Raw genomic sequence first — 17,922 nt, forward strand, 5'->3', positions numbered from 1 at the left:
GGACAAGGGGGGTTGCTGGGTGCTTGTCCAGTGCTGCAGTATCGGGGAACCAACCAAGCCAGAAGAGGCTCAGGGCAATATAAAGTACACGTGGGATGTGCCAATGGAACCGTGTGCATCAACCCCAAGCTAAAGCGGTTGGGCGGGCACAGCCGCTTCAGCGTATTTGGCCAAACTCGTAGACTTTTGCTCCCCCCCTATACGAAATAAGTGCCGTTTGATTGCCATTATGCGCCGCCCAATGCCATTGCTGCACGCGGGGAGCATGTATGAGCCCAGCCATGTGCCCAAATAGAGCGTGTCCATGTCCGCTGCGCGGCGGGTGCAATTTCGAGCTCCCTAAAAGAGACGCAGCTGAGATCGAAGCAAGACATGGCTCCGAGATTCGGCGTGGGCTAGAACGACAGGATGCAGAGCATTTCTCGTCTCCTTGCGCCATCAATCGCGCTATGGTCTCTTGCCATGTGGGAGCCTATTAAAAAAATATTCTCGGGACGCCGTCTGACTGGCCAAGATGCGAGACTGTAGCTCCTCGGCTAGCCGGTTCTGAGGGCGTCCCCCATGCTCCTTGCCTGGGAAAATGTACTCTCTGTCCAGAATCATACATATCTTGAAAGATTTCCAGCAAGAGGCTTGAAGCAAAGCGACCGAAATGTTTGCGCCACCGCCCACTTGAGCATTGAACCCCTGAGCGGCCTGGGAAGAGCTAGGCAATTGCAGCATATTATTGGCGTCTGCCCAGGCGTAAATCTCCGGGAGGCTTGCAAACTCGCAGCTGAGGGCAGATTCGAGAACCAAGATGCAGATGCGGCATGCATTCCTGTTGCGGCCATGGTGATGGTGATGATTTCGCTCTTAATGCTGATAGTAACTCTTTCTTTTGCGACGGTGGTTTGTGTTAGGGAGAATAGCTGTGCGGCGTACTCCGTAAGACTCGTACAATCTTCAGGACTAGGTAATGCGTTATCCGCTACCCACGAACGCTTGTCATCTCCGAGCGGCATCCGCCGGAACACCGCGCGTACGGTAGGTGAGCAAGCACGGGGTTTGTTGCTTTGCCTGGTCTCCGAGTTTAGAAAGAAAAAGACAAAAAAAACAAGCACGAGGGTCGTACCGCCGCGAGGCTTGTCAGTCCGACTCCTCCTACCTGTGCTCAAGCCCAAGCCTTGTGGTTGAAAGTGGCAGCGTCTGCTACGAGTACACTCTGGTTGCTCAACATGGCAATGAGCGACGCTCGCAAGTCTCGATCGAGTCCTCAGCAGACAGGGATCGCGGTTCCATCGCACGTGGCCGCCCGGACCACCAAGGCTACACTAATCTCCCCGTCCCTGGCCGCGGGGACTTGAGTTGGCTTTTGTCTGTTCACGCCCTCTGCAGTCTCCAAACGACACGCCCCCTTCCTTGCCTTTGGCTTGGCTCCCTGCCCGCTTGCTGAACTCTAGAACCTGCGTGCGCTGCCTCCGCGCGGCTCCATCCTGGTAGATGGGAGAGAACAAGATCCAGATCCATACGATAGCCCAGCGACAAGCGTGGCCGTTGATATCCTTTAGCAAAGGCTGGGACCTGCAGTTCGCCTTTTCCTGAGCTGGCAGCAGCGGGGAGAAAGCCCAAGTGACCTGCACGGCATTTGTGTCGGATATGGCCAAAGTAAGGACGCAATGTACGAGTACCTGTGCAACTTCTTCTTATGGTCCTGCCGTGCCGTTCTGATGCCCCGCATCGCCCTCCCACTCACGGGCCGTGAGAGTGGGCGAGTGCGAGCCGAGATGCTTCGTTTGCGGTATCTCGCTGGTATGATGGGCAATTCCTTGGCAGCGCTTCGAGCTGTGATGTGAACCGCAAAAGGACGCCGTGGTATCTGCGCAAGGTTGGATTACGTCGTCCCTTTCGGGCCACCTGCGTTCTCACGCCACTTGGTGCTGGCGGCGGGGATGCTACTTGCACGGCTGTTCATCACCCTCCCCGCCCATCTTCACCAGAAGAGCCCAGCCCATTCTGCGGTTGCACTTACTCGTACGCTGCCCCATACCATCTTGATGTGTCTAGTTCCTCCGAGAGCACCATGCAGATGTGGAACGAAGAACACCGTGATCAGTTTGCAGCTCTACACCTGCTCACATGACAACATCGACTCACCAAATCGCCTGGCGTCTCGATCAATCCCCCCGGCTGCCTTTGCTTTTCCAGCGAGGGGTACGGAGTAGACGTCGCCTCTCTCCGACTTGCTTCCTTTTTTTTGCTGTTAGTCAACAGATCTATACGGTGAAAAGCTCAACCGCTTTTCCGCTTCTATTTCAAGCCATCTCGCCACCCAGCGGAAATCTAGATAGCTAGACAAGCCTCCCGTGAGCAGCGACCACATCAGATCCACAGTGCTGGCAGGAGAGCTCTCCAATGCTTTAGCTACATCCTCTCAAACACGCCGTTGTCTCGCGTTGGGGACAATGCTCGTTCATTTTCTCCTCTGCTCGCTTTCTTGTGACTAAATTTTTGTTTTCTCCTTTGGTATACCCAATCGGTCGAGTCATTGATAACCTGATGGGAAAAAAAATTAGCAAAAATACTATCCTCGGTAAAAGGAGGTGGCCGTGTAAGACGGCCCTGGCTAGATATCAAGCCATCGTCAATCTGTCACCATAAACCCGAAGAGAAAAAGAAAGGGTCTCCCTCGTTGTACTACCAGTAGTGATCCAGATCTTTGCGGCAGGGGATGGACCAGGCCGAGGAGACTAGGATGTTCAGCTTGAGAAGTGCTAGTTTTTAAGCCTAGCGAGCAGATCTGTGAAGCTTGTTCCCCCCCCCCCCCCCTTCCCTCTCCAGTAGGCACTCCGTCAGTCCTGTTATTCCTACCGAAGGCCAGTGATCGAGACCGATAAATGTCTGCGGGGCTAAGCTTCCGAACCCCTTGGATAAGACCCGAGCGGCCTACAGTAGTATCATGCGCCGGCCAGGCCCCGCGGATTTTGGCTTCCCTCTTCCTTGCAATGCATCTCTTCCCCGTACCGCTGTCCAATGGATCGACGCCCGGTAGTCGGACTGGCTGAGCCTGCGTGTGGCTTTTGCTTTGGGAAATTCGACAGCATTTTAGGCACTAGAGGGGCTTCGGGTTGTGTGTCGCGTCACACCTACCAACGCAAAAAGACACCATTTCAGGCTTGGCCAGCTTTTCTTCCCTCCCACATCCAGGACCTCAGGCGCCGCCATTGGGGTGGGTGCACACCATCTGGGCAGAGCAGAAAACGAACAACCCATGGGCCAGCCTTCTTTCAAATCAATCTTGTCGTGCTTGATCTGATAGCAAGACGAGAAGTGACTGTGATCTACATCCAATTGGATGTGAGCTAAGTTTGTGCCAGGACCGGTAAAGTAATAGTAAACCCGTGCTTCGCTAGAACATGTTAACCATGGAGTGTTCATATCGTTGTCATCTCACCCGTCTTTTTCTCTCCCCCTTCTCTCCTCTTTTTTCCCTTTTCTTCTTTTTTCTTTCCTTCTTTCTTTCTTTCTTTCTTCTTAGTGGAAACAAGCGCTCTGCAAGGGGGTATTAACAAAAGCCTTAGTACGGAGATCTCCGGTGCTCTGTAGCCGCGCGGGCGTACAAACAACCACCCACGGTCGAGGCCTGTCTCTGAACTTAGCATGCCAGGTACCAAGCACTTAGCTTGTACCACTCCATGCTTGTACATGACATATGAAAGCTGCAGCTAGCTTCCAATATAGACCAGCGTTCCAGAGCGCTGGGCCTGGCCTCATCAAAAGCAATGAGTTGGAAGGCGAAATGGGGCACAGTTGTAGCTAAGAGTTAGGCTGCGACACAGGAACATACCCTGCCTCAGTTACTGCTAGTAGTTGCGAATTTTTTTTCTGATGAGATGAGGCGCCCCGACAACCCGAGCTTCTCAGAATGACTCCCCCACATCCCGACCGGGAGTCGACGGGTTTGGTTCTTCCTCAGTACAAATTATTTTGTAACCGCAGCGTTTTATCAATGAGGTGTATGAATCTCGTACCTCCACAATCCTCTAATACCAGGTAGTTCCCGGTTCATTTTCCTTTGGTATTCACAATGTCGATAATCGTATGAGTAGATATCTCATCCCCTGGAATCAGTTCTTCTCCTGAGGTGCCATTAGACGCCAACCCTCACCGGAGGCCCGCCACTATGAACTCGGGCTGCTGTCTAAGGCGGCGGCTGAACTCGTGGCCTGATCTTTTGCGGTAGACGCTAATAGCACACGTAGTGCTGTGCTTCTTCGGCATCCTTTGCGCAGACTGCAGCCGCTGCAGCAAATTAGCCGTACGAAAAAAGACGAACGAGGCGACCTGGAAAAAAAGGGACAGTTCTCTTGCAGGATGTCTCATTCAACACACTGACTGCTGCCGCAACCTAGGGGAGTGTAGATAGAGATGTTCGGCTACCCAACTGCATCACCCAGGCTTGGCTGATCGGCACTCCAGTTACCCTTCTTGACCAGAGCAAAGAACGCATCCAGATCTCTGGGTCGAGACCGCTCTGTTCGGCACCGCCGCCGCTGCCGCGCCATGTTTTCTTTTTTAAGCCCTTTCTCCCTGCCTATGTTCGGCTCCCAGTGTAACAGCGGCAGAGGAGACGCAGCGATTAGCGCCCCATCACTTCCAAGCACTCGGGACCAGTGAGCTTGTAAGGCTGATGGCTCTCATTCTGTCTCACTCTGATGATGGGCCACACTTGGAACCAAGTATTTTTTTTCTTCCATTTCGACCAGGCAAGTATAGTGAATCACTTTGTCTAAGAGGAAGCCGCCTGGAGGCCGCCTGGAGGGAACCCCCCCCGACCAAATTAGCTTGCTTTGCCGATCCAGAGTAACCTGCGAACTTGGCAATGTTGGAGAACTTGTAAGATAAGGAGCAGCAACTGTGTGCTGCACGTTCATTCAGCGGGTCCACTATTTGTGAGACTTTTGCGCAGCCTTGATGTGATCGCTCCCGAAACTATACAATGTTATCTGTGAAGGTCATTCATAAAAAACAGTACCTTCTACTTGAGTGTGACATGGAATTCAGCCCCGAGCACTAGGATGCTGATCGTGCATGGCCCTACCGTCTACTGAACTGAAAATGAGACATGCATATGATGTCGGGAAGCACTGCGTTCAAAATATTTGGAGGTGGGCTCGGATGTAAGCCAGCGCCGAAACAAAACTCGGAAAGGATTGCACGTGAGTGAGACACGTCGTCCGGAGCTCTGCTCCGTGGAACTCTTTCGTACCGGGACACGGATGCTAGAGATCCTGAGCTGAATCGGGGTGGTAGGGGTTGCAGAGCCAGACTCTTCTTGCACCTGGTCTGAGCGCCGCGTCACGTTGTGCAAGCGATTTGATGCGCATCATCTAAGCTCTGATGGAGCCTGGGCGTACCGAGAGCAAAACCACAGTCGGCCACTAGATTGGATACAGTTAGAGATGGCGCTTCATTGTAGGTGACGGGCTGTTTTTCCTCAGCTGAAAACGCCAAAGTTGAGGGAAACGAAAAAAGGAGCTTGCTATTCCGAGTTAGCTGATTCTGGTGTTGGACACACCGCCAATGAGGATGCCGTAGGACAATGCGGAGAATTAGTGTGGTACGAGTGCCTGTTGACTCGTACCAGCAATTTGTCAATGGTAGATGACGGTGAAGTTGTCGCTTAACCATATCCCGTGGGGTCGTTCTGCTTTGTCACAATCCTTGTCAATGCCTGTATGGACAATTGAGCGAAGTGATGTTTGCCAAAAAGATGCCTACGCTTGAAGATGTCCCATAAGAGAGACAATGTCATGGCAATGAGGCGAATTCGCACGCCGAGACGTTAATTGAATCAGGCACCACAGTCTTCAACTATGCGTGAACTGGTGAGATTTGACACCGACGGGACCGAAATGGAATTTGAATGCCGGGGCGCTAGGCTTCGTGGCGTCTTCCATCATCTGGCGTTTTCCTATACTTGCACGGGTATATGGTGGGTAGATGAGGCCAAGTTGACAGCTAAAAGGGAACCATCTCATCTCTGGTGAGATGAAAAGGGAAAATGAATGGAGCTAAGCGCTCTACCACAGCACAGATGCTGCTTACCTGTACTTCGCAGTTCCGAGACATAATGTGGTTGTGAAGCTGGACCAGACAACGAATCAACATGGCAAATCAACGCGCCGAAATAAGCGAAATGGGTTGATGAAAGCCACAGCGCCCAGCTTGGGTTTAGGCTGGCTCGCCTGAGTCTGCGACTGGGGTACGGAGTAGAACCTGCAAGGATGGAAGACTGACAGGCTGCTGCTGAGGTGTGTGATGGTCCCGAAACAGGCAAAGCTCCGCGACGGACGGAGGCTCGGAACGGTGGGGTTGGTGGCTCCGAGAGCCCGATCCAACCTCTTTGGGGAAGGGTGATGGCTGCCAGAGAGGAGTGGTGGGTGGCCGAGATAGGGAGCGTGGATGTGCCACGAGGTGAAAATTCCGCATCATGGTGTGTGTCCACTCTAATCGGAGGGCATCGTGAGAGCTCAAGCAACGAGTGTACTCGGGCATGGGAGGCGAGGCTGACTTTCTGTGCAACTGTAGTAACACCAAATGCCGTCATCTAGCCTGAAAACCCCATTAGCAGGGAAAAGACGGCTCAGTAGTTGAACACGATATTTCAGCTCGGGATGGTTAGGGCGATTCGATACCTACGAGTACTCCAGCCGCTCCTTGGCCTCTTCTCTTCTGTATCCCGAAACATCAGAGCGTTGGCTGTGTATGTAGCCACCATCCGCCCAGCTCTTTTAGGCTCTGCATCTTGGTGGCTAAAGTCAAAGTGGCAGGGGGTGTAGCGCTGTCGTACGAGTATGTAGCAAAGTCCAGTCACCGGCGCTTCTCTGGCGCGTGGCAAGCTTGGCTCGGGATTGACATGCCCAGGATGCCTACTTGACAGTACTCGTACTGCCTCGTTTTGCCGAGCTTCGCAAGAACGCACAACCCGGGGGAGTGGGCAAAAGTGGTGGGCAGAATAGCGGGCAAAAAGGGAAGATGAGGAAAAGAACAAAAGGCATGTAGTCCAGATGGGCCAACCAGGTGCGTCCGGGTGCTACGGGCCAAACCCAGCCGGCCTCTTGGTGGGCAAAATTAGCTTGAAATGAGCAACGCAAAATCCACGGCGGGCTGTTCTGTTGCTTGAGGCGAATGAGATCAACACGAGGATGGACATGGAAGATGAAGTTAGGACCAAAGCGACTGATAGCCGGATAATGATACACCGAAGAGGGATTTATTATTTTCCTTCGTTCGTAGTACCTTCCGTATCTTCGGTACTGGGTTGGTAGTTGCCCTCATGGCAGATCAAGTTATGTTGGAAAGAACCAGGGTAGGCAGGAGCTGCACCAGGAAGGAGCAGTCTGCTTGGCTGCAGAGTGCCGAGCCTGTGTCCCGGCTGCTGTGATAGGACTTCCATGTTCAACTTCATCTTTGCACAACGTGGAGAATACAAATTCTCTCATCAGCACCAGCAGCACAGGATTCGTACCAGTTGCAGCGCCATCTCCAGCCTAGTTCGCCGACCTGATGGGTGGTTCATCCCATCCGTCCTGTCCATTTGCGTCTTAGGGGCAAACGCTGGGCAGCCAGCCGCCTGCGGTGTCCAATTACAGCAAGCGATGCCCTGGAACCTACCGACAGCCAGGATGGACAAGGACAAGGCCTGCTGCACCACAGCACGCAAGCTGCTGTGCTTGGGAGCCTTTAAGGGGATATGGTGGGAAACTGGCTGTGCTGGTGGATCTGACACCAGTTTGGCACCAGAGTTTGGGCTTGAAGGCCCAGAATCTCAGTGTGGGCACACCGTCGCATGTTCCAATGGGCAAAACCTACGCACCTCCGCCCGTCCGCTGTGGGATGCTTGATGGGGAAGCTTCCGCTGAAGCTTTCATGATGGCGGCATGTTGGACATGCATTGGATATTTGGTACCTGAACGGTACTGCAAAGAACAGACATGGGCCAAGTACTGCTTGCAAACGCGACTCAAAAGCGCATTTCCGTCCCTGTATGAGTACCGATAACTGCTTATGCATTCCGGCGCCAGCATTAAGGTGATTCCCTGTGGCATCTCCTATCTCCAAGTACGAGCGCCAACTAGGTAATTAGAGGCCCGTTTTGTCGTCCTCCCTAGCCTCGAAGGGTTTTGCACGGTGAGATTGTCATGTCATCACGGACCGCGTTTACACCCTCGTCGTCTTCCTTGGCTACCGCGAAAGGCACGCGGCATCCCGCCGCGATCCCACCAGGCCAGAACTCGCCATGCAAGCGCACGTCCGCTTTGCTTGAACTCGAGCTCAAGCTCATCAAATCTCATGGCCAGATGCTCGCGCACGCCCCCCGGAGCCCTGCTCTGCCAGTGCTGTACCTCCGTCGGTTTCTTCCCCAGTCCCACCGCACAGACCGAGAGCGACTCGCAGACTTGCATCGGACACGACGACACACGTTGGCGTGGTGGCGGCTGCGAGCCTCTGCATCCACGGGCAACTTGTGCAGCCATTTTGGCGGTCGTCGGAACGCACAGCGACACGCTACGCTAGCCATGCCCAGCTGGGCTCTGTCCTGGGTTCTGGACCCGGACCTCTGGATGGCTCTGGGCTGTGGCTCTAGCCTCGAAGCCTCTAGCCTCAGAGGCTGCGAGCGCTCTGGGCGCCAAAGTATGCACAGCGCGAGTCCCGGCCCACCCAACGCGCAGCTGATGCTCTGATGCACCCCCCGTCGCTGCTTGCTGCTGCCCTGGAGTGGCAGGGCTCGGTGCCAGGGGTATCGGTGCTGTGCCCTGATCCTTGCCCCCTGGCCTCTGACCGGGGTGATGCCCTCACTCGCAGTACAGTACCGTACCGAGTACGGAGCAGCCCATGGAGACACCAAGTCCGCCACAGATGCGCGGGCGGGTCGACAACACCACTACCGACTTTAGAGATGCGTATCAAGGGCCTCTGCCTCTAGCGAGTACTTGTATCTACCTCCGCCCCTCCGAATCTGTTCCCGGATCTTGTCCCTCAATGTTTCTGCCCGCTTGCTCCAACAACGACGAATCCCCTTGACAAGGCCGAACAGAGTAACCTGGAAACAACGTTCAGGAACAGCCCTTGTCTCAATAACCCCTTCTCCTCCTTCCTCTTCATTCTCCTCTTCGTCGTCGTCAGCGCAATTGATACCATTTCACTCCCGAGGATCTTCCTCATCCACCCCTCGCCGCCGGCAACATCTACATTTATATAAACCAAACGACCATTGCTTGCCATTCCTCGATTCCAGTCTGAGTCTACACCTCGGCGTCCTGCTACATTCACAACGCATAACCAACTTTGGCGGTAACTAGCTTACGCAAGTCTCGAGCTGGGGCATAAGCGTAATCAAATTTACCACGCCTCGTGTGGCCCTCATACAGGAACCATGGTTCACCATTCTCAATCGGAGTGGCCGGCTTGGACCTATTCCGTCGCCGCCGCTGACGACTATACACAATATGCCCAGCAGATTCCGGAGTATCCATTTCTGGCGGAATCGATGAAGGCCTACCAGGCACAGCATAACCATCTTGTTCACCACCAGCAGATGTCGCGAACGACAGAATCAAAGCCGCGACTTTCAAAGGAGGAGGTGGAAGTTCTTGAGGCCGAGTTCCAGAAAAACCACAAGCCCAACAGCAGCACAAAGAAGGCCTTGGCCGAGAGCATGAGGGTTGACCATGCACGAATCAATGTAATTGAATCTGCCCCCCATTGACAATTATATGCACACGAATATGTGTACATATATACCTACATTGAAATTTGCTAACGGTTCGCTAGAACTGGTTTCAAAACAGGAGGGCACGAGAAAAGAAGGAGAACAATATTCGAGAGTACGAGGCTAGACAACGGGCCGAAAAAGAAAGGACGGGCGGAGAGATGGGCCTGCACGGCCCTGATCGCAAGCGTGACCTAGTCGCTTCTTCTGCTCCCTTCCCCGAGCCGCGACAGGCCTCGCAAGCCAAAGAGCAGTCCCCAGATGCCCCTTCTCAGCTCTCGACAGCATCTGAGAGCTCCACCGATGCTTATGGGGCAACACCGCCTGTTACCCCCCATCTCGGCTCTTCGTCTTCTCTCGTCTTCCACCGTGCGGACACCGAGGATGATGCTGTCAAGGTTGAGTCCCCCTCGAAAAACGTGCATGAATATGCTCCCGCGGCCGCGACCGACATGTCTTTCGCCAATATGTCAGCCCTGAACACGATGCTCTCTATCGAAAACACATCCGACGAGTATGCCAACGAGTACCAGGAGATGGATCTTGAGCGGATAACAGCCTTCTTGGACCAGACTGGCATCCCAAGCAGCCCGAGCAGGCAGCTCAAGTCCCCCTGTCCGGCAGACATTGCCTCTCGCCGTAACCGTCAAACTCCTCAGCTGTCGTTCAACGGCCCTCGAAGCTTCTCGGGTGGCCCCAGAACCGGTATTGATACCGCTAGACGCTCTGAGCAGGTCGCTTCCATGCGTCGAGTTGTTTCTACAGGAGCAGGACGAGTTCGCAAGTCGTCTGCCTCTGCTGCCACACCACGCAGCCCCTTTTTCCAAAGAAACCGCTCACCAATGGCCCCTGGTTCAGCGGCGCCGCCCACGCCAAACACCCCGTTCGTCACAGAGGCACAAAACGCCAACGGAGGCCTGTTCCCTCTGACTACCAAATACTCGTCGTCGGCTCTGATTCAAGATCCTACGTTGCGCACGCCGCCCACGACGCCTGCCTTTTTGGAGAACTTTGTGTTTGGTAACAATGGTACCTCCTATGTAATGGGCAACTTTGGCGCAAGATCATTTTCCGACGATCTTGACGTATCAATTCATGGAACGGCAGCGGACTACGATGCCAGTATCAAGGCCTGCTCCAGCCAGCCCACGACCCCCATGTTTCCTTACCAAGTGGGTGCTGGTTACTTCTCCGGCTATGCAGACAACTCAGACTACAACTGGTCCTTTTCACCAAACAGTGGCGAGTCGGCACCCGAGTTTGCCATTCCCTATACCTCGTCTATGAACATGCTTTGATTTTGGATAAGCAAGCAAAACGCTACCCAGAGCTGGATGTGCAAAGCTCGTCCCAGTTTCTTCTACATCTGGCTAAACGCCCACATTGTATGCTCTCCTTTGAAAATTGTGGCTGCAATTCTGTATACTATAAACAGCAGTGGCTGTTATTTCCTTTTGTTTATTCTTTCCTTTGTAAAGCTTGGTCTAGCGGTTAGCATATACATTAGCATTGGACTGTACTGTATGGGGAGCGGCATTTTGGATTCTACTTTTGAGTTATGGAAGCAGTTTTATGGCGGGGGACTTGGAATTTCCTTTGTTACGACTCCGGTACTACTGGATCCTGAATGATTGGTGCCTCCATTGGGGACATTGCTGTCCGTGTTTGGCGCTCTGGCGTGGGATTGGGACCGAAATACCCCAGGGTTAGAAGTGGTTAGGAGTAGGACGAGATAACTACGCATACCACGTGGCCTTTTTGCAGTTGAATAATGGCAAAATACCCTATGATGATGTCTATACCAAATGCAATACAAGCTTCCTGCCCTGTGTGTATGTGATACGATATCTTTTCGGACTTTGGCGCTCACTGATCGATGTAAGCTCGGCGTTGTAACTTGGAATAGGCAGGTACCTACTGGGTACTATAGATATCAGGTATAGTAGGTTAGTAGTACTTATAGATGTATTCGCCAATTATACACGAGGTTTTCTATATCGACCGTCGTACTCCACTACTTGAACTGTCCATCTAGATACATTACCTAGAAGTAGGTGACGATACTAGACCTTGGGTCGGCAGGTCGGCTGATACCGCAGTCTCAAAGTCAATCGGAAACGCAGCCAATCAATGACTTCCCAGTCGATAGCCACCACGAGCTGAGTCTGGTTGAACAGCCTATGAAAAGATTTGCGCCACTAGGAACGGCTGAACAATCTCGTCAAATCAAGTGTTTAAACTACTAAGGTACTAAAACAGAGTTGGTATGCATCCAACTTTGTACATGAGAAAATACGAGTTTAAAAAAAAAAAGACGGCGTGAATTTACATTTACGAGTACGTTCGGTATGTACAGCTTCCAGGGGCATGTTTAAGGTAGGTTACATGGGTACAGAAAATAGATGAAGAAAAAAAGAAAAAAGAAAGGAAAATCAAGGTGTAAGTCCAACGACGTCACAGCCTTATGCTTAGCCTGTGTTTAGCGAAGAGCAAGCACGTAACGCGCTCTGCAGCAGCCCCACCTCTTCCACTTCCACTTCCAATTGAAGAAAGGGCAGAACAACATCCCTTGGATAAGGCGTCTGAGAAGCGATCGAGGCTCCCTTGTGCGTGTTTCTGGCCGCCTCTTTATTGCATTTCCTTTCTCTGCTCCCTTATCAGCTTGCTTGCTCCTTCGATAATGCCAGATCGTGAATGATCGCCAGCTCTCCATGTCCTCGTCCGCGTTCCTCGACGCCTTTGACGACGCGTCGCGTGCGCGGTCCGGCATCTTGACGCCCACTTCCGAAGGCAGCTTGAATCGCCAAGATGAAGCTTCTTCGCCGCGCCGCCATGCGAGGAAGTCGGGAGTGGCCGTCACCATGGAGCAGCTGCTCAAGCCATCAATTGCTGTAAAGGTGAATCAAGTCCCCCCCAAATCTTGCGTTGCTGCGTTTGCTCACTGCTCTTTGACTTTCCATAGCCGCATCCGCCTAATTTGCATATCCCGCCCCGCGTGCTGCATCCGTTGATGCTTCTGCCCCGTGAACACCTACCGCTGGCGTATATGGACTTTGCAGCTTCCAGCGGCGATTTCCCCCAGTCTCGATTTTACGAATCCTACATCCATATTCTCGATCTCGAAAGTCGCCTGGGCCCCGCGCCCATTGTGCTCATCGCGCGCAATGAATTGAGGGGCACGACCTACGCCCTGGAGCGACAGTCTAATGGGCTGTACGTGCTTTGCAAGCTGGGGTCGTGGGCAGACTTGGAAAGCCTGGCGCATAATGCCACGGCCGTCAGATATGAGCGCCTGTCTCCCGTGAAGACAGAGCGAGTCGAGCGCCCTGATATCGAAGCACTTACAACCCCTCAGCTGCATGTCGAACAGAAGAAGAAGAGGGCTGCCATCGAAGCCATCCAGTCTCAAATGAGGAAGCGTGTGAGATCCCAATCTGTCTCGACTGTCGGAATCTTGGCCAAGGAAGAAGAATCACTGGAACCCGAATCATTGCTGTCGCAGCTACCATCACCCGATATGAGCTTGGAGCAGCTTCCGCTGCCGGGATCCGAGGACCAAACCAACCTCGCTCCCATAGTTCAGGGTGCAGATGATATTTTTGACAGCATCAGAACTCATTATTTCGATGCGCTGTACAAATCCATGGTAGGTCGCATATATGTATGGAGGTCCAGTACTGTTGATGGTTGCTCACACGGACGCAGGGATCCCTTGCCTACTTTGCCAAAGGACCTCTATCACGAGCTCGGTCGACTTTCCACTTGGATTTGGAATCGAACTTGGACATGGCTGATCTGATCGAATTCTTGAAGAGCCTCATTCTCACAACCGTCCAGATCGACAAAAAGTATCGCGAAACAATTCCTGAGATTATCACCAAGCTGAAGGACCGGATTGAGAGTTCTGATGAAGGCCGCAAGCGCAAGCGCAAGCCCAAGAAGATGAAGCTTGGCAAGAGTGGACTATATCCGCTGGAGGACGAAAACGTTATGCGGTGGTGGGCTGCGAACAAGCCGGAGCCAAATGATGAGGTTGCCATCACCTCGTCACAAGTCAAGTCTCATGTTTCCATATTACGAACCAGGGAGACTAAGCTGCAAATGATCCTCATCATGGAGATTCTTGCCCTGGAGCCTCTCAAGGCTGCTGGTGAAAGCGGCGAGGCTATGCTGCCCACTCTACCCGGAGCTGCCATTTCTGGAGACCTGCTGGAGAATGCCCTGCACCCTCAGCCGAAGAAGAGAAACAAGCACAATCTTCCAGTGCTGCTGGATGTCCACGCTGATCGGCTAACTATCTGGCAATCAACGGCGAGCGACGAGCAGCTGCTGCTTGAAGACGCACCATCTTTGCAAACGCCGCTGGATGGCAGCCTAGAAAAGAAGGCATCGTCCGAACCTCTGAGAGACTTTTGCGTCGATGTTATTGTACCTTTGTAAGATTTGATATCGACTCCTTGATATATAGGTGTATGCTGACGCTCGAATAGCTTTTCTGCACGCTTGCCTGATCTCTGCGACTCAATCAACCGAAAACTTGGAGGTCCTGTGATTATAGCCCCGGCAAAGTCCAGGGCTATGAAGAAGCCTTCAGGCCTGCGAGACCAGAGGCCTGGTGCTGCAGCCAAGCGGCCTCAGCCACCGAACGCCCGCAAGACGCTGCAGCGTGCCCTCTCTACGGAACAGCAGAACCGAAGAAGTATCTCGAGGGGCCCCAGTAATGCCATTGCTCTTTTGCGATCAGCCACCTCTACTACCCTTCCGACCGTCAAGCGGGAGAGCTTGGATTTGTTGGGACCCATGTCATTGCTTCCCGACTCTCAGAGAAGGGCCCATTCTCTGTCGCGAAGCAGCAGCATGAACAACCTGTTTGATGCTAGAGCTAGTAAAAAGGCTGAGGTAGATGCTGAGCTTAAGGAGGCCATTTCAGCGCTGAGGAAGCCCAACCGAGAGGTTGTAAGCAAAGCAATAGCCGAAGCAGCAGATGAGCGTCGAACCTCGGCCAATTTGGCTACTAAGAGTAATTCAACCCCCCCCAACTTGAGGGTTTTACAACGCGAATAAAGTGCTAACGAACTGTTTCAGAACTGAAAAGGGCACCCCCTAGGAGCACTCCGGCTTCAGCTATTCAAGTTAAGGCCACACCGGCAAACAATCGGTTCAAGAACATGATGCCAGCCAAGCAGGCAGAGGGTCAAAAATTCGAGAGTTTTGATGAATTAATCCCCCCGTCTAGTGTGACGGCCTTTGTTCCATCTACAGGCAAGCGACCTACTCTCAGAGAGCTGTATAAGCGCAGCCCATCTCCAGTAATGGATGCAATAGGCGACACACCGACGAAGACTTCGGCGAAGCCCAGCTTCCTACGCCGACCGATAAATGAACAGCCGGCATATCCTCCTTCCTCCCCCGCCATACAGAGAACGCGGGCACCTGAAGATTTCGTTGTAACGGATAGCGTGGTTAAACCTGCGAGAACTGGATATGAAGCTCCCGACTTGATTGAGACGCCGATCAAGAAAAGCACACAGCAGCGGCTTGATTTATATGCAACTCCTCAGACAAAGCCGCAGGAGCCAAAAGAGAAGAGTGTGTCTATTTTTGAGAGACTTGGATGGGATGACGACTTTGATGATTTATGAGATGGGGGATTTTCTTATGCGTTCTGGCGAGCATAGTGATTATGTGCATTATACTTTTATATCCCTGGGGTGTTACTGTACTGAAGGTCGATGACTTGTTTTCTTTTTAGGTTTTCAAGTAGAAAAGACAGCGCGAGGCGTGTGGCAAAGGCGTTATCAAGGGCAATGGAACAATTGGCATGAAACGAGTATTCGTTACACATGGGCGCCATGCCCATGAAGGCATTATTTTGTATACATCATTAGCATGGTCGTAGCAAGATAGAGCATGAGATGGAAAAGATTTTTGTTGCTAAATTCAGGCGGCCGCCGCCAAGGGCTCTACTATCATGGTTGGTAAGTCTCCAATATCGACGTGCTCTTGTGATCCTAAGTCGACGACCCGGATGGCTTCGAGGCCGACAACACCCTCTTGCAATGCCAGAAACTGCAGCTCTACGACGTGGCATGCGCCTGGCGCCACGGGGCCAACGCGCGTATCGGCACTGAGGCAGATGAGCTCCGACGTCTCGAGCGTGGCGCTCTTCTGCAATGCATGGATCACGTTCTCGTCCAGCACGGCGTCTGCGATTTCCTTGTCTCCGCGGCGTCGGCCGCTGCTGGACGGGGGGCGGATTGGACGAACCTCGGCGCGTCGGCGCTTGGGCACGGCGACGAGGGCGAGCTTGCGCGGCGGGCGGCTGCTGGCCTTGTCGGAGGAGCGGTTGACGACGTAGACGGTCCAGGAGAAGATGTCGCCCGGGTGGACCGGGGTCGAGGGCGCGGTGAAGGACATTGTGATGCCGAGGTCGGGTATGGAGGCTTCGGTGCGGTTCGTGGACGCTTCCAGCGTGGGCAGGGCGTCTGGACGGATGGCCGAGGGGGATTTGAGGTGGGTGATGACCTGGGCCACGCTGCCGATGGAGAGCTGCGTCGGGCGGTGGGCGCGCTGGATGCCGGATTCCGACGCCGTGCCGAAGCTGGGGTTGACGGGCAGGGAGAAGTCGAGGGCGGTGGTCCAGCTCATGGTGAGGCTGGGGGTGCAGACACCCGGGATGACGAGGACGGAGGCGGCAATGGAGATTTCGAGGCTTCCCGAGGTGTCCCTGGGGAGGGTGGTCTCGGTTTGCTGGGGCTGGATGTGGTAGAGGAGCGTGATGTGGTCGTGCGAGACGCAGCTGAGGGGAAGGCTGAGGCCGGCTTCGTCATTGAGGTTCTCGACGGTGCCGTTGGGGGATGTAAGTCGGATGCTGTTCAGGAGAGCCTCGCATTCAAAGTGGGAGGTGAAGTCGATTTCCAGGAGGGCGACGATGCTCCGGCTCAGGGGTATCGTGCTAGGGCGAGAGAAGCGTATCCTCGTATGCAAGACGGGGAAGACCTTGATGCTCAGCTGGGGCAGTGTCCGGAGGCGTGTCATGAAGTCTTGCTGCCGCGTGACGGGGGCCACTCTCGACACTCGCAGCGCCGACAGTCGCGGCTTGACGCCATTCAGGGCAAAGTCGTTGCTGAAAGATTCGAGCAGGTTGAGGCCAGAAGGCAGCCCGCTTGGAAGATAGCCGACGTCTGGGGCCACGGGTTCGGTCCAGAGATCCGGGTCGAGGCTCGCGGAGGCCGAGAAGACGACGGCCGGACTGTGCAGGCGCATTCGGGGCCTTATGAGGAGCACGGGTAGCTTCCACATGGCGTACACATACCGCGGCTCTTCATCCTCCTCTTCATCCTCTACATCGCTTCCGTCTTCCCTTTTATCCTCGATGACGAAGGGCTTCTTTGTCTCCTTCAGCCTCCCGCTGAAGATGCTCTCAGAAGAGTTGGGAGAGTCACGGCCAGGGATACTGCCATTGGCCACCTGGGCTTCTAGCGATATACTTATCCTGCTAAGATGGTAGTCCAACTCTTTCCGCGGGAGCCATGGCGTCTTGAGAACAAGCAAGACATCGACAGTTTCATCTATATGTGAGTCCATGTTAGTGACCTAGTTTCATGAGCGGTGAGGTTGAGCTGGTCGCCGGTTCCGTACCGAAAAATAACGTGTCCCTTTGCTCTATCAATTCAGATACGGTCTTGGATCCATCAAACCCCCCCAGTGCTTTTTCCAAATCAATGTTGGTCTCAGCCGGTACGAGATATGTCAGGTAAGAGTTGTTGATGAGGTCGGTTGCCGCATTGGTGGTGGTGGTGGTGGTGGATATGGTTAGTTGAACAGGAGTCAGCTGTCCGGGCGTGGAAGGATTGCGACCTGACATGACGAGAAAAAAAGAAAAGAAATAGGAGATTCGTTACCGTCTCATGTATATAATTATAATAGGTGATCCTCCTCTCGCCTCATGAATTATAAGATATAATAATACAATAAGTAAGGCAATGGCAGGCAGTAATAATGAAATGACCAGCTCACTAAGCTCCAGCGTTGACGCTCTCTCCAGTCCCCCCTGATAAGCCACTACAGGGCCCAGCTGCAGCCCCGGTTATGCGGAACCCGGTTAGTTGCATAAGAACTGCCCGAGGTGGTCCGTGCGCACTGGAAAGATGCGTGTCTCGCGCCAT

General features: G+C 53.4%; 4 protein-coding genes across 4 annotated transcripts; 3 read left to right on the forward strand and 1 right to left on the reverse strand.

Annotated features, from left to right (window-relative positions):
- Window positions 1-8,183: 8,183 nt before the first annotated feature.
- Triagg1_3022 (uncharacterized protein) lies at window positions 8,184-8,726 on the forward strand (the record flags this gene model as incomplete). Its single annotated transcript, XM_062897269.1, has 1 exon — window positions 8,184-8,726. One exon carries the CDS (start codon window positions 8,184-8,186, stop codon window positions 8,724-8,726), a length of 543 nt encoding a protein of 180 aa, XP_062758089.1.
- A 692-nt stretch (window positions 8,727-9,418) lies between these two features.
- On the forward strand, window positions 9,419-11,052 carry Triagg1_3023 (transcriptional regulator family: Homeodomain; the record flags this gene model as incomplete). The annotated part of the gene is made up of 2 exons (XM_062897270.1): window positions 9,419-9,727; window positions 9,817-11,052. 2 exons carry the CDS (start codon window positions 9,419-9,421, stop codon window positions 11,050-11,052), a joined length of 1,545 nt encoding a protein of 514 aa, XP_062758090.1.
- Window positions 11,053-12,465: 1,413 nt separating this feature from the next.
- On the forward strand, window positions 12,466-15,396 carry Triagg1_3024 (uncharacterized protein; the record flags this gene model as incomplete). Its single annotated transcript, XM_062897271.1, has 5 exons — window positions 12,466-12,651; window positions 12,717-13,400; window positions 13,460-14,190; window positions 14,245-14,774; window positions 14,840-15,396. 5 exons carry the CDS (start codon window positions 12,466-12,468, stop codon window positions 15,394-15,396), a joined length of 2,688 nt encoding a protein of 895 aa, XP_062758091.1.
- Window positions 15,397-15,694: 298 nt separating this feature from the next.
- Triagg1_3025 (uncharacterized protein) lies at window positions 15,695-17,621 on the reverse strand (the record flags this gene model as incomplete). Its single annotated transcript, XM_062897272.1, has 2 exons — window positions 15,695-17,325; window positions 17,396-17,621. 2 exons carry the CDS (start codon window positions 17,619-17,621, stop codon window positions 15,695-15,697), a joined length of 1,857 nt encoding a protein of 618 aa, XP_062758092.1.
- Between the last annotated feature and the right edge of the window lie 301 nt (window positions 17,622-17,922).

This window comes from Trichoderma aggressivum, assembly GCF_033847375.1.
Source record: "Trichoderma aggressivum f. europaeum strain CBS 100526 chromosome Unknown scaffold_008, whole genome shotgun sequence".
NCBI classification, from domain to species: domain Eukaryota; kingdom Fungi; phylum Ascomycota; class Sordariomycetes; order Hypocreales; family Hypocreaceae; genus Trichoderma; species Trichoderma aggressivum.